The sequence below is a fragment of the Prosopis cineraria genome, unplaced genomic scaffold (genome assembly GCF_029017545.1).
Source record: "Prosopis cineraria cultivar Desert tree isolate PC_DT_omini unplaced genomic scaffold, ASM2901754v1 PC3, whole genome shotgun sequence".
Classification (NCBI taxonomy): domain Eukaryota; kingdom Viridiplantae; phylum Streptophyta; class Magnoliopsida; order Fabales; family Fabaceae; genus Prosopis; species Prosopis cineraria.
Window position 1 is genome coordinate 40,075,900 of NW_026555334.1, and position 16,433 is coordinate 40,092,332.

The 16,433-nt window shown below is 33.5% G+C and overlaps 1 protein-coding gene across 5 annotated transcripts; it reads left to right on the plus strand.

The window, feature by feature from the left end:
- Positions 1-5,764, plus strand: LOC129306639 (uncharacterized). 5 transcript variants are annotated; one of them, XR_008592239.1, is made up of 15 exons: positions 1-155; positions 344-445; positions 561-634; positions 723-794; positions 880-908; positions 998-1,048; positions 1,527-1,577; positions 2,399-2,458; positions 2,548-2,630; positions 2,708-2,855; positions 3,055-3,105; positions 4,238-4,342; positions 5,113-5,260; positions 5,437-5,614; positions 5,705-5,764. XR_008592239.1 is itself a non-coding variant. In XM_054947326.1 (14 exons), exons 1-13 carry the CDS (start codon positions 1-3, stop codon positions 5,257-5,259), a joined length of 1,128 nt encoding a protein of 375 aa, XP_054803301.1. In that variant the 3' UTR covers position 5,260; positions 5,416-5,764. The 5 variants fall into 5 exon arrangements, 3 of the variants coding, with proteins under 3 accessions (XP_054803301.1, XP_054803300.1, XP_054803302.1); XM_054947326.1 differs by having other exon boundaries at positions 5,416-5,764; XM_054947325.1 differs by having other exon boundaries at positions 5,437-5,764.
- The last annotated feature ends 10,669 nt before the right edge of the window (positions 5,765-16,433 follow it).

The following is a 16,433-nucleotide window of genomic DNA, read 5'->3' on the forward strand; positions in this document are numbered from 1 at the left end:
ATGTTCACCGATTCCCACGGGCCACGATCTTCTCCTTTCGCACTGTCCTATTTAAAGGAACAAAGGGGTCTTGCAGCCATAAATTATTACCTTATGCTTCACTTTCTTGCTTCATCAACTGTCCGAATCGTCCCTCAACTGCTTCGCAGTTCCAGGTGCTCTCCGTTGCTTGTATTCTCTGACAGTTCCAATGTCTACGAAAGTGGTCACAACTTCAATTCACTCATACATTTTCGATTATTTACAGTCTATCCGAATTCTATTTACTGAACTATCGGACATTTAATTTTAGCTGTTTCAGCTGTTCGATTTCGTAAATTTACCCAGTAACTTTTTCTTTCAGGACCATTTTTACAGCAAACTGCGCAACTGAGAACATGGTTACTGAAAGTCTACTTTCCAAATCTAAAAAACGTGCCACTTTTCGATTATGCAATGTATCAGGGTACTTCTATAACATATATTTGTCTATTTAGTCAGATTATGACTATTTACTTTTTGTGGTAAGGAATTATGACCATTTTTTTTAATCACGAGTTTCGTATCATATTCTTATTTAGTTACACCACTGAATTGTTGGAGATTCATGCCGATGATCCAAGTTTTCATGTTCTACTTATACCTGGAAACCCAGGTGTGCAATCGACTGTTTGTTGGTATGCTTCTGCCTTTATGTTTTACCTTTGCTCAATAATGACATTTAGGTTTTCCACTTACCGCAGGTGTTGTCACATTTTATGTGGACTTCATTGAGTTTCTATATGAACAGCTTGGAGGAAGCGCTTCTATCACAGGCAAGTAAACTCATCCTTTTCTTTCTCGTTACTTAACATGATACCGCGACTGATGTTTTTTGGTCAAATTTTTTCGACATATCAGCTATTGGCCACATCTCTCACACAAAAAAGGTACATTAATTTACGTTTATGTGAAGGCTGCAGTACCTTTAGTTGTTTCTATATAGTTGCGTGCGTTTGATGCAGAGTTTTGTTGCTAGGATTGGGAGCGTGGGCGGTTATTCTCATTAGAAGAACAGATCAATCACAAGGTAAATTCTATGCTTGGATGCTCTTGACAGAATGTCAGCTGGTGGGGGTTTGACATCTTGACAAGTGGTTGTTTGAATTATCATTTTCAAGTTGGCAACACTTGAGATACTGTAGCAAATGTTAGTTTCTAGATTACAAGTACAACTTAACAAATCGGAACATGCTAAAAGTCTCAAGTTCGTAAATTTCCACTAAGCATCTCTAACTTATCAAATTGTTGTTGCTCAATCTGGAAATATTTACGATACATGTGCCTATGCTTCTGCATCATCCTATTGTGCCAAACCTTAGCCTAGAACTACATTATTTATTCTATTATGTTAGATGCGACACCACACTTGTTTTCTGAATTAGCATGTTGTGTTTTTCTAATTTCTGCTCTTTCATATTTACACCATTTCTCCAGCATCTCTTCAATTCCCATTTACTTTGTGCTGACCTATTTGTTGTATTCTTCCCTTTTCCTGTGTTCTGTAGATTGTTTTCATCAGAGAGGAATTGCAAAATGCTGACATTCCTATACTACTGGTGGGTCCATTTATATCTACTCCTTCCATTATGCATCTAAAGCCACGTTAATCTTTTAATATCTTGTTTGATATGTTTTTACTACAAATGAATAATTATCTAATGAGTTGTATGGATGAAAAAACCAAATTACGGCATGCTAGGCAAAATCTCCCGTTTTCTGGAAAATACTGATGATTAACTGTAGTAGATGCAAATCTTTTGCTTGTGGCTAATGACATTAGTGTTTAGGCATCTACAAGTTTGATGCAGTAAATTACCTTACTTTTAGAGTAACACATGTCAGAGGGTGTGTTGACTTACAAGTTGCTTACAAATGGATTGGCTTAAATGAAAAATAAGCAACTATTTAGAGTTTCAGGTATGTTTGAGGAAATAATTTGTTGGGTTTGCTGTTAAAGAAAGAAAGTCTACGAGATTATGTATAATATTTTTAAGTCAGAGATGTTCTGTCATATCTATCCTGAGGTGCCGCTTGCCCTAGCCACGAAAGAATTTCCTTCAGCTCAGTACCTGCGTGCATTTATATGGCAAGCCTTTTCTTATTTACTTGAAAAAGGCAACAATCAGATGTTGGTAAATGAGCCAACTATATGTGGTTCTTGGCCAAAATTATTAGCAAGTAGTTGTTACTTTCATGTTCTTGATTTAAAATTTATGCTGCTATTGTCATGGGAAACTGCATAACCATCCTGCAAGAAGAAATTAATTCAATGCTTTTTGCAAAATCATGTTAACCAAAAGCATTTGTGTTGCATTGATAAAATTTTTAAATTAATTAATCAAACATTTTGATAGCTGATATAGAAATTTTTCACCAGGTTGGACACTCTATTGGTTCATACATTTCCATTGAGGTTTTTAAGCGGTCTCCAGAGAAGGTGATTGGAACTCTTTGCATATTTGGCTTAGATTGTGCTAGCTTGCTTCACTTAAAATGGAACGCTGTCCTTCCTTCCGGCCTCTGTAGGTGAAATATTGCGTTGCACTTTATCCATTTTTGACATTAAACCAGAAGTCAAGAAAGCAAACTAATATAGTAAAGCATGTCAGGTAAGTTCTTGTCCTATAGCCATATCGCTTTGACTTTGTCCACTCTGAAAATCTGAGTGAAGTATTTGGAGTTTCAGATCCCCATTCATATCCGCTGCTTTTAGCTACATCATAGCATTATTAGGATTGTTGCCTACATCGGCGTTTGGGTATTTGGTCAGAAAATCTCTTGGGCCATCCTGGTCCCCCAATGCAGTTGAGGCTGCATGCTCTCACTTGTCTAAGGTTTGTTTTTACTGTTGAAAAAGATAGCACAGGTTACATTGTAAACCTGTAAAAAAATTTTGCTAATTGGAAGTCCACTTTAACATTTAAAATACTAATGGACAGAAATATATACCTTTCCCTTATGGCCAATCTGTATTTTACTTTCTAGTCATGTCTGCATCTTTTTCATAACTCTTTAACTTGAAACAACTTTCAGTATCATACAGTGCGGAATATCCTCTTTATGGCAAAGACAGAATTTAAAAAGGTAAAGTTGCTTCTTCTTTGCAAGACTTGTGGTTTTAAATTCAATATTTTTGACATCGAACTGTCTTTCTTCAATTTTTATCTTGTCAATCTTCCATTTAATCTGACTAATTATGAGATTGCTGATATTAACTTAATATGTAAGATTTGGTTTTACACGACATGTCATGTCCTGTCCATGCTAGACATACAGTCAAAAACAAAAACAGTGGGAACTTGATAGACCACTATAACTTTCGCTGAAATGAACAAACTTGTCTCCTCCAATGAGTAGGAAGAAGACTGAAAAAGAGACTAACACACAATAACAGCACATCAAAATTGCAAAGCGCGCACTGACAAACGCAGAAAAGTAATGAAAATAAGAACAGTGGAGGTGGTGGTAATTGGTAACCTTCCCCTCCCCAACAGCCTGATTTTTGAGAGATCAGGTTCTCTCCTACACTCACGACAGTTATTCCATACCTTCCCCTCAAAATGCCACCTATTAATGTGCACAAACTGATGCTGCCAGTTAGGGTCGTTATCCCTTATTCAGATTTCCCCTTGCACTCGAGCATGCTGTCTATTGTGTGTTTGGTTGGATCTCTCTTCCTCTGTCAAGTCCTGTAGGTTCCAGCTCCTTTGTGATCCAGTTTGCCCTGGTAAACCCTTCCCCACAACCCAGTGAGCCTATCAGAACTGCTAGCGCTGCTTTGATATGTTGATATTGACATGACATTCTTGCATTCAGATGCATATGCCATCTTTCATAAGTTGATACGATGCACAAAATTTCTTGATATATAGAGAAATTTCTTGTTAATTGATCAAGGAATGAAGAAAGAATGACTGTGGCCTCAAGGCTCCTGGAAGGAATGTATATGGCTGTTTGGACGTTGAATTGTCTTCATTTATTTATTCATTTCCTGGTTCAGTTGACCAGATTCATTGCCTATAGCACATCTTGGATGACTATAACTAATACATGCTGTCAAATTGTGATGCATATGATCTTTTATCACTGAAAATTGATTTTCCTATATTTTTTCTAAACTTGTCTCTGCAACTAATTAACTAATTGTTTTCTGTAGCAAACTCTGCTAAACTACATTGACTGACCATCATGTGCTTACCAGAGCATTCTGTGTTAGCTTTCAGAGACACCAGATTGGGCCTTTATAAGAGAAAGGAAGACTCAACTTGCATTTTTATATGGTGTTGATGATCACTGGGGTCCACTTGAAGTTCATGAAGAGGTAAGTGATGCGAATGTTGTAGTTTCCATTATTTTTGGTGAGATATAGCATGCTGTTGCATCTGTCCCCAAAAAAGGTTTATGCTTTGCATCTGAGCCCAAGGGTGCCCTCTTTGCATCATGTGGGTTGGCTAATTATGTACTTGAGTTTATATGGTAGTATTGGCATCCTTTTATGGTTTCAAAATGTTGCAACCGCCTCCCCATAGTTGGGGTTGGTTTGCAGATTCTAGGAGTGAAATCGGCAGCCAATGACTGAACAATCTGGTAATTGTATGCTTGTCGGAAGAGGGGATTTTTGCAAAGTAAAATGTTGATGATTCCTTTGTAAGTCTCTAGTTGACAATAAGATTCACTAGGAGGGACTGTCAGTGTTCTATCAAGTAATTAAACTTGTGGGAGTTACACATGTTGAGATTCATGGTGATAAATTCCTGAACTGATTTTTTTTAATGAATCTTGAACTGGTTTTTGAACAAAGTATATCTTTCTGTTTTATGCTAAATAGAAATTACAGAAAACAAATACTTAAAACATGTTAAAACTAAACAATGGGAAAATAGTGGGAAAAATTATGGTTTTCTTGCTCTTTACAGTGAAGGCGATCCTTGATTGCCGCTGTGCTTGTCATATGATTGTAGTGTTTCTGATTTTTGCATAGGCTGATCAGCTCCCATACTAACTTTTTTCTGTTTGTGGGCTGACTTCTTCAAATATAGAGAGCATCGGATGATTGTCTTGGTTACTGTAATTATTTTTTTCTTGTCACAGCTTTCCAGACAAGTTCCAGATGTTACCTTATCAATCGAACGAGAAAACCACACCCATAGCTTCTGTTGCACAGAGGAGGGCTCATTATGGGTGGCCCGGCACGTTGCTAGCTTACTCAAGGACCAGATGACATGTAAAACCACATGAGGTCTACTTTCTTTTCTAATGCCTTCTACCATCCTAGTTTTCTTTGTTCTTTAGCGTATTGAGCTTGGCTATTACGCAGATTCTATTTCACTATTTCCTCATGTAATTTGGTGTTCCTGTATTTACATATGATAATTTGAAATTAAAAATTATCAGAGATGACACTGAAAGTGACAGGTGACATGGTCAACATTGGAAAGGGGGAATCCGTGAGGATTAGCGGAATCACGTGTTTGCACTTCGCTTGAAAGCTTTCATCTAAGTAGGTCTACCATGTCCCGCGACTATTTATCAACTTGTTTTTAAGGGATGTATCTCTTCCAAACATCAGCATGCAGATGGCCAAAACTGTAATGTAAGCCTATTTATCTGTTATATATTGCTACATATCCTTAGTGATAGTAATAATATTGATTTCATTGCTTCGGTTGCATGGCGGTAACAGCGATGTGCGTTGATTGCCCTTTACGTTGCTTCAGCGAATCTATTCAATGAGTTCCAACTAGGCATCATCTGTTTCTTCTTTTTCTTTTTTCTTTTTGATGGAGGCATCGCCTGTTTTTCGAGTTTGAAACATGGCGCAAGTTAGGCAATAGGAATAAGGTTGCTTCTATTTAGATTCTCAGGTACAAGAGGTTGCTTTCAAATCTGGAATTTAAAGGATATTGATACATGTAGCAAATATGATTTTCAAATGATAGAAGCATGGATAAAACCACTATAAATTGTAGTAAGATTTATTTGAATTATATAGAGCATTTGTCAATGGGCCATAAACATCTTTCTTATGCTATACAAGAGGTGTTAATCAAAGCTCTAATTAATGCAATCCCAATCTATTCTATGATTTATTTCGAATTCCTTGTCAAGTCGAGTAAGGAGTTGAATAGTCTCATTTCTAATTTCTGGTGAGATGGAATTCAAAGTGCAAATAAGACACACTAAGTTACTTGGGAGAAACTTATCAATGAAAGAAAGGAAGGAGGCATGGGATTTAAAGACTTTATTCTGTTTAATGATGCGCTTTTAGCCAAACGACGTGGTGACTATTACAAAACCTCCATGATCTTCAGGCACACGTTATTAAGGGAGTGTATTTCCCCAAGCATGATATTCTCTCAACTAGCAAAGGGTATGAGGCATCTTGGTGTTGGACTAATCTATTAGATGGTAGGCCCTTCTTGGAAAGGGACTTGTATCGGCAAATAGGGAATGTTAAGTCAGTGAAAATATACAAAGATAAATGGATCCCCTACTATTAATTAGAGCTGCATAAAGAATTGGATGGAATTGAACTCCTGAAGTCTGGTCCTTTTCATGAAAAGGATTGGGTTAGACAACTCGTAGTCTGGTTTGATTTTGTGATAACCCGGAGATTAACAGAACCTGACTTGGTTCATAGGATCGGGAAATTGGTCCTATTAGTCAGTACTCACTTGACCTTTTTTTTCTCTATGATAACAATAATCCATTTCAACCTAATAAACTCAATTACGATAATAAAAACACTTATAATCATAATAAATCCATAATGATTTCTAGCATCAAGAAAAAAAATATTTCAATTACAATCCAAAAACTAAATGATTTAAGTCTAACTTCAACAAAAATACTCAACAAAGTTCAATATTACATTACATCTATCATGTAATTATCTCCTTAGCTTCAACAAAAACAAACTCAACAAATCTTCAAATGATTATCTCCTTTGCATCAATAACACTTGAAGCATCAGTCAAAAATAAATTATATATACGCATATATAAAGTAATTAGTAACTATAAAAATGCAATATATAAATTAGATGATGCAATATATAAATGTGATTGATAAAGGTGGGCTGGTGGCGCACAGGAGGAGGGCAGGGGCTGGGCTTTAGCGTACTGAAGAAACTGAAAATGGGAGCAGAGTCAAGTGAGTGGCTGAATGTTGTTGAGTAAGCTATGCAACAGTGTTGAGTTTTTCTTTCCGGTCAAAGTGCAAAGTGCAAGGCAAGACTAAGACTTTTTTTTTAGTTAGAAGACTAAAACTTATTAATTAACAATTTATAAATTAATTTTAGTTATATTAAAATATTTATATAGGATTAGACCGAACTACTTAGTCCAAATGCTTGGTCTCTAGGCTGGTCTTATCCAAAAAATTAGTCATGTTTTTTTTGGTCTTTTTAGTCTTATAGGACCAGCATTTTACAGGGCTGGGTTTTCATGGGTTGGATCGGACTGAATCAGACCACGAGACTTTTGCACGACCCTACGATTAATAATCATACGATGTCGATATGTGAGGATCCAACAATAGAAGAAAGTAGCTTTGTTGAAAATATGATTTTCAATTGTCAATGGGATCTATCACAACTTATAGGTCTGGTTCATGAAGAATTTATCCTTGCAATCAAATTGATTCCTTTGTCCGGTCATGAACAAGAGGACTATCTCATCTGGCTATTTGCACAGAATAGGCTCTATACAACATTAAAGGTTATGAGCATGTTTGGCAACTTGTTTTGGGAATAATTTTTTTCAAAACAAAACAATAAAAAAATTTGTTTGGTAACGTATTTTCAAAAAAATATTTTAGAAAACAAAAGGATAAAATATTATTTTAAAAAATAGAAAAATAAAAATAACTTTTAGATGTTCTAAGATTATTGTTTTGAAAAACAAGGAAGAATAAGAAAAAACATATTTTTATTATTTTTATATTCTCAAGATGTTTTACAAAACAACAGTTCTCAAAATAATAAAATAAAAACAGTTTCAAACAGCACTTTTATCTCTAAGCAATCTCTTCATCTCACACAAATAGGGTTAATTTTAAATTTCGGCCACCATTATTGTTCAAATCTACCCAACGATCACATCTGTCTTTCATGGTTGACTTCATCTTGTAAGGTTTCCCTTACTAAATTACAATTAACTTTAGAATTGAGGTAATCAAGGGACTAAACCCACAAAGAATTATCAAGTTTGTAAAATTATATAAATGAGTAATTCTCAAGTCATTACATCAGGATCCCTAAAATTCAATTTTCAACCTCTATCACACACTTAAAATGTTTAAATCAAAATTTAAAAACAATGCAAAAACTCAAAAAATCAAAATGGGACATAAAGCAATGAGTTTCAAAACTCAAAACAGTGTTTTATGCAAAAAAAAACCCATTTGCATGGTTTAGGACATATGCGCTGTGGCTTACTCACCTCTGTGTCATGTGTAGCGGTGTGAGGTGCTATGCATAGCGGTGCATTACATGAATTTGACAAATATCAGCTATCAAATGACAGCACAAGGAGTGAATTTTGAATGCGTCCCAAATCTTCGTCTGACATCTAATTGACATGGTTTCAATGTCTACACAGAGCTTTCTCCTAGATATAGCTAATGGCACAAATTTCACACTTAAAATTTATTTTCTCCAAAAAGATGAACATTGAAATCTATTTTACTACTTTTCACCAAAATTTCACAACCATGGTGTCTCAACTTAATCTCAAGTACCAAAAGCCTACACTAACCTTCTAACCATACTTAATAAACTCTACCAAACCTGTGCAATGCACCATATATAACCAAAAATACATGTTTCTTAAAATCACTACTCAACTCTAATTTTCACAAAACACAAGGGGGAGAAAATTCATATACAAAACCATCATTTTTATTTCAAATCATTCAAAGTACATGTATTCCTACTTGCATAAGTGTTGGCCCTAACTATAGGTTTACAACCAAAACTCATTAATCCAGAATATAAAACACGCAAGTTGTATGCTACAATAATGCAAGTAGTAAAAAAATAACATGTAATTCCTAGTTGGCAATTGTATTAACATTCATACACATAAAAAAAGAAGAAGAAGAATACAAAAGCATTACTCTACAAATCCTAAGCCTCTATGTGTTTCTCCTGACTCGGATATGATGAACTAGGCCTTGAAAATATTCAGAATTGAGGGGTGAATACAACCACTCAATAACTAAATTTTACCTAACCTATACAGTTACATATCAATTGAAAACATATGTAGAGAGGCAAAAATACACAAATACAACACATATGATGGGCTTGGCCATGGTTCACAATACTAACAACTATGTGATCGGGTCTAAGGCACATATTCATATCCACAAATGTCCATGCACATCATAGGGCGGCAATAACACCAACCACGCACCCCTAACACTTATTATACCACAATACTAATAACCATGTGGCCAAATTTAAATGCATAATCAAATGCAAACCTTATACCCTCATGTTATCTCCGATATAAAACTAGTGGCTACCACATGGCTACGTCTTTCACGGGCTAACCTAGCCTTTTTACTTGTGAGAAGCTACTAGGCCAGAGTTAACTCACTCACTTGTGTAATCCGATTTCTCCCAATATTAACAATTATAGAGTGTCGTACCTATAATCTAGCCTCTTTATAAACCGATAGAGACTAGTTAGGTTCGAGTCTCTCATAAAACAAGTGGGATGGTCCCAAATCAACTATGGGACACGAGCTACCTTTTGATTCTAACGATCGGTGCTAAGGTAAGTTTTCGATTCCAACAGTCACTGCCAATATCATGTGGATTGAAATCAATCTACTCTCTCCCTAGACGAACTCTCACCAATAATCATGTTATGCATATTTTACAGATAATATGCATTGAAAACAATCAATTCATGGCATATAAATTCACATACTTATACTCAAATACTCCATATGTTCAACATATTATACATCACAATTCTCCACCTATAATAATATGCATAAGTAAATTCATAAATCACAAATGGGTGATATGCAAAAGGTTTTCATTTATCAAATTATTCATTGCATCTATAATTTAAAATATAAATCATAATTCAAATTAACCCATTTTTAATCAATAACTAATTAATATTCAACTATATAAAGTTATGTTTTCCTCGGTTACCTGAAACTTTTGAGAGATCAAAGGTTTATCTTTTACAATCCCAACTTTCAGAGCTTCTCACAAGCTTGAAAGGTGTCATAAATAATTCACACTACAATCATAAGCAAGAAAATCATTATAGTCCCACTCTTAGGGATCATATTAATAATAATTCCTCATTTCTCTATCTTACCAATCCCATAAATCTTTACCCACTCATACCCAATGGATTCATTAAGTTTTATTGACTCACATTACTACCATTGAGTCTTTAAACCACTACTAATGAGCCTCAACTCTCTTAACAACCATATTGATGGCAATTTTCTCATAACAATAACTCACCCCAACTAACTCTTAATAAAATTATCAATATAGGGTTTATTACCGTACACAACTCTTAATATGTCCAATTTAACTAATGGGTTCAAACCTATAACACCTATGGACCAAAAATAACTTTCCAACTCAACCCTAACTTAAATCTTTATAAATGTGGGAGAGAAAGGAAGAATAGAGCATAAATTACTTACCTTGGGTATTGAAAAGCTTCAATCTATCATTAAGGGTTCTAATGTTCATGTCCTAGCTGAGTAAAGTCGTGTTCTTTGAGTTTACTCCTTCTTCTTCTCTATTTTCTTGCACAAAATGCAAACTGATAAAGTCAAAATTCTAGACATACGCTGTGGCGCACGATGCCTTCGACCACAATACATGATAAAAAGAGGCCTGTTACATTTAAATCTGCTTCTATGCGTTGTAGTAGATTAATCACACATCGCAGTATGTAGCATAAAGGGCTTCACCTTACTTTTTCTTCCTTTTCCCTTGCCTGAGTAACCTGCCGTCGATTTAGACCACTTTTAAGGTTGGAATTACAATTAATTATACCAATTAGGCCCTTCTGATCACACACCTCATTAATTCACTAATTATACTCATTAGGTTAACTAATTATGCTTAATCTTCACAGATGTTACACACCTCAAACTCTCTCACATGCTTGGACAGTAAAGCATTCCATAACAGTCTCCCAACTGCTAACAATCACATGCCATGCACCGTTAGCTTTTGATGATAGCTTTCTAGGCTTAGTTTTGTCACTATTGCTTCTTGTCATAGAGAAATTAGCATAGAGTAGAAAGAGTAAGAATCCAAAGATGATAAATGGAACAATAGTTGATTGGCTAGAGATTAGCAAGTTTAAGCCCACAGCCATTGAGTTCGGTACTAGTCACAGCTCTTTGTTAAGGACAAAAAGAATATTCGCAAATTAGAAGCTAAAGAACTAGGTCACCAAAGCCAAGTCAAAGCCATTTGTTTCAAATAATGGGCCCCCAAATTTATGAGAATTTAACATCTAAGGCAACATTGCTATGATGAGGACTTTAGGCCACTAGGTATTCTTGTAACATTTCAAGTTTTAAACTTGAAATCTAATTGCTAATTAAAAGGTAATTTAGTATGTTAGTGGATGGGTTGAGTTAATTGTAATTCCAAGTTGTTAATAGATTGATTCTTTTTTTGGTAGATAGGAAGTTGAAATTTTTTATGGTAGAATATTTAGGTTTTAAGGTCAGAAAAGAAGATACATAACAACACAGATGCAGGTCAGTGAAAGTCAATAACAAAATGAAGGCCCCCCCCCTCTCTCTCTCAACTTCCTTCTCCGCTTTCTTCCATATTGTTTCTTCCCTTAGGCATCTCTTTTATTTCATTGCTTCTCTTCTTCTTCTTGACAATCATTATCCCATGTTACCTATTTTACCTCCCTTCTTCTCCTTTATTAGGAAGAATTTAGTTGTCCATTTTTACAAAAACATGCAAGCCTATTTGGTGCGATATTGCTTTCAAATTCGAACTGATGAAAGAAATATAGATATTATACATTATTAAATTTATGTTTGTTAAATGTTATACTTGTTTCATACTAAAGATGCTTCTATTTCATCAGTGACATAATCTTGACTAATTTTCTGGTGAATTATTTCTATTAGTTTTAAAGCTTTTTGTTTAAAAAAAGAACATGATTTTTTCTACATTGCTTCTATTATTTTTTCTATATTGCTTTCGGCCTCTTCACTCGCTTTGTTGGTTACCTTAGTCAATGCGTCTTTGATTCATATCCTTCTAATCTTTGTCTTTTACATGTCAATCCTACTGTCTCCTTCCTTGATTAATGACTCGTATATACACTAGCTTCCTTTTATCACAACAATCACAGGTGTTTTTCCTCTTCACTACCTTGATTTATGCAATAGCTTCCTTTTAATTATACTTGATCTATTGATTTCAACTTTTATTGTTTCTATGCCATCTTTGCAGGAAAGAGAGATAATATGTCACAAGAACCATCATTTTTTTTTTTGAAAAAACATAATTTTTTATCTCTACACTTTAATCATATTTTATTATAAGTCTTTGTACTTTTTTTTTATGTTTTGGATCCGTACACTCTCATTTTTTAATGTTTTATGTCCCTCCAAGATCCCCATATTTTATTTATTTAAAGATCTAGAACACTAAAAAATAAAAGTATAAAGACCTAAAATAATAAAAAAAATATAAGGACCTATAATAAAATATAAGTAAAGTACAGAAACTAAAAATTATATTTTTTTTTTTTGTAAAAGCTTAGGCTACGGATTCAAAAACTATTATTACATGTCTAATTCATTACCTAGATTGTTCTTAATAGCCTTAGTCATCTTATTAAAAAGTCTATTTATATCTTTCTGCATATATTATAATGCTTTTGATCTGTCTGATTTATGTTGTTTCGTGCAATGACAGTTACCGCCTCTCATTTAAAACATAATTTGGTTTTGCTATGTTTTTTGGGCTAGCCATTGTTCTTTTTTTTGGCTTCTCTTTCTTTTTACTTCTCTTATCTCTTATTGTCTCTCTTTTTCTTTACGTCCCCCATCCTTATATGTAAAGTATTTTTTTATAAACTTATTTTATTTTTAAATATAAGAGATGTCATAATATTTGTAAGTAATTAAATAATTTTACCTTGATTTAAAGAAAGGGAAGAAATATTGATTGAGTGCTCCACCCACTGCCACCATCGTACTAATTGACATTAATAGGGGCAAAGTTAAAAAAAATTATTGTGTTTTAATATGATTTCAACTAAATACTTCCTCCTATAAAAAATATAAGACATTTTTAATCAAATCTCACCTCTAATAAAGTAATTACTTACTTTCAAACTAACCATATCTTTTCATATTTACTCCTACCAAACATCCTACAATAAGCATGAAGTCATTCATCAATAGGGAACACTTTTAGAAAAAAGACAATGGTTACATATTAAAAAATTAAAAATGCTTTACATTTTTGAACATCTAACTCTTCAAAAAATACCTTATATTTTTTAACAAAGAAAGTAATTAATCTTTATTGGTATGCGAGATTCAATTAAAACATCTTATATATAAGAATAGAGAGAGTATTTTCTTCTTTGATTTCAATTAACTTTTTATACAGGTTATGCAAAGTCTGAAACCTAACCACATGAGTGAGCACACCTTAAACAAAGTTTGCTTAACGTGAAGAGCTATTCATGATTGAGCTATTAATTAATAAAGTCAGTTTCTTGGCTGTCAAATGCTAGCTATTCACATGATTCCTATTTCCTTTGATGGACATGATTTTGATAACATATGGTCAACGAGTGCATGTCGAGTCTTGAGATTACAAGGGAGGGCTGTGTTCCGTGATGTTGGATGGGAATTATGCCAAAAGATTTTGAAGCAGACACATCCTATGCCAATGAAGGGAAGTGGGATGATTTTAGATGGGAGCGGAAATGAAGTTTGAAGATATTGTGTTTTTGTGAAGTGATAATATTGAAGATTTGGAAGCTACATTTCTAATTTTGTTGTATTTTAATTTGATGTGTCCAGAATTAGGAGTACCAGATTAATTTTAACTGGTTTGGCTATCTTTCTAAACCTTAAACATGGAGTACCAAATTTGGAAAGGAAGCATGCACCTTAGTAAAGTCCCACATAGCGATAAGGGAGATGAAGTCGCAAGATGTCATAAAAATGTTTTACAGGTTATTTTTTATTATGCAGTATCTTGTATACTAATTGTTTCTAGCTGTTTTGGCCCAATGCTGACCAAATTTTTGGATAGAGTCAACATTGTTTTTTGGAACAATTCCCAATTTGAAGATGACACATTATAAAGAGTTAATATAGTTCCATAAACCTGTTTTGTTAAAGGCAGGTTACAACATCAATGAACATTTCAAACCCCTATTCACTAAATAAAAAACAAAAAGCTTTTCCATCTCCTATTAAGCTTAATTGTCAGTGGCAAACATAAAAAGCTTCACAGTGATTTTGTTACACCTCTAAATGAAAAAGTAAAACACTAATTCAAGTTACTTGCCTCATATTTCTTTGAATTTTTTGAAGTTGTTGACAAGTTTTTGTTATTAATGAGGAATTAGGTGGTTGAATCATGCATATATTGATGGCTTTTTTGTATCTTTTTCTTCGTGGATTGAAGCGTTAGGCTTCCTTGGTGGTAACTTTTGGTGTTCATAGACTTTTATAGTAAGTCATGTCCAATTAGGGATATTTTGTCATCTTGTTAATGTGAAAAATAATACTTGTATCTGTTCAAGTAATTTTTTTTTAATACATTGTTCAAGTAATTTTGATGAGTTACACCGTAAGTAGATGCAAAGATTTACTTTTCGTTCACCCTGATTGAGCATAACTCATTTTAAATTTGGTTAAATTCTAATATTAAATTTAATACAATATTCACTCTGTGGAAACAAGTCTAGCATTGTAAAATCCTAAATAAATATCATATTAGAAAGAAGAAAAGCATGTTTACTGGAATTATTCAAAAAAAAAAAAAGAAGCCATAGCAAGTTGAGCAATGATCAATGTCAAACATTTTCCTTTCATGGAACTTTTATGCAAAAGGTCATATCTTCTTAGAAATACATAACCTGATGAAAAGCGATTCGGCATACTTCCATATAATTGTGTAATGGGGAGGTGACCAAAGTTGTTGATAAATTGGTTAATATGTGACTGTTGAATTACATGTGAATTTCAATTTTCACAATACTTCCCTAATTTATCTAACAGGAGTTGCATAAACTAATTTAATTTCTCGAGTTTCATGTATTAACTATTAACACCGAGTAATAACTTGGTGTTTTTCTTCTTCAAAAAAAAATAATTATTCTCCTTTTATGGATAATTTTAACGCAGAACTAATTTATTTATAATTTAATAAGATGTTATTTATAAGTTGATCATGCACTACACAAAAAAGTAAAAGCTAGCTACATTCAAAATAAAAATAGTTATATGAATATAAAAAAATGAAAATTTCTTAAGTTATAAGGTGAAGGCATTATATTTAAATTAATCTCATTTAATTCATCAAAATTATCAACTTTTCGAAAAGTTGAGTTTGAGATTTTTCTCATAATTAGGAGAGTAACATACTTGAATCAAGCTCGAGTGAGCCTTAGGGCCCTAATATTTATTTTATATTTTCAAACTTATTTTTAACAATTATAAACTAAAATTCAATTAACAGGATACTTTGGCCTTTAGCATTAAAAGATACCATATTAATTTAAAGAACAGTTAGAGCAAACAAACCCTAAGCTTTTCTCCCGCAAAAAAGTACTCTTTTGAATAATAAAATAACTATAATATTTTTTTTATTCTAAAGATAATCAATCATATTATCACAAGATGAGTAATGGCGAGGACATTATTAATAGACCAATAAATTTCTGCTAAATTAAAGTATTTATAAATATAAATCATGAACAATGAACAATGCACTTTAGAAAATTAGATAACAAATAAAAATACATGGAAAATAATATCTATTATTATTACCATTGGAAGTAAATTTCGATACCATGTATTACACATTCAATGAATAAATAAGAAAAGTGCACTTAGTATGATTTTTATATTTTATATTAATATTAATTCCAGCCCTCTATCGTGTCATATGGACGATATGGACAGATAAGGGATACAGGTTGGATATTCCAACTCTTATAATTAACTGGGGGACGAGAGAAAACTCTCATTCTCGTGTAATTAATTTTCTTAATCCAGATTTTCAAGGATGCCTTAATGTGGGGGGCCCGAACACTAACAAATTATACATGTGATCGGATTAATATCCGCCCTCTCAGATAGCTCATCAACAGTTAGTTTATCCCTAACAAAATCTGCGGTCCAGATCACTCGTTCAT

Excerpts from the sequence above, each read along its gene's own strand:
- LOC129306639 (XM_054947326.1), top strand. The coding sequence starts at position 1 with ATGTTCACCGATTCCCACGGGCCACGATCTTCTCCTTTCGCACTGTCC. Across the intron at positions 909-997 it reads ACATCTCTCACACAAAAAAG|GATTGGGAGCGTGGGCGGTT; the intron begins GTACATTAATTT and ends TTTTGTTGCTAG. Across the intron at positions 2,459-2,547 it reads TTAAGCGGTCTCCAGAGAAG|GTGAAATATTGCGTTGCACT; the intron begins GTGATTGGAACT and ends CGGCCTCTGTAG.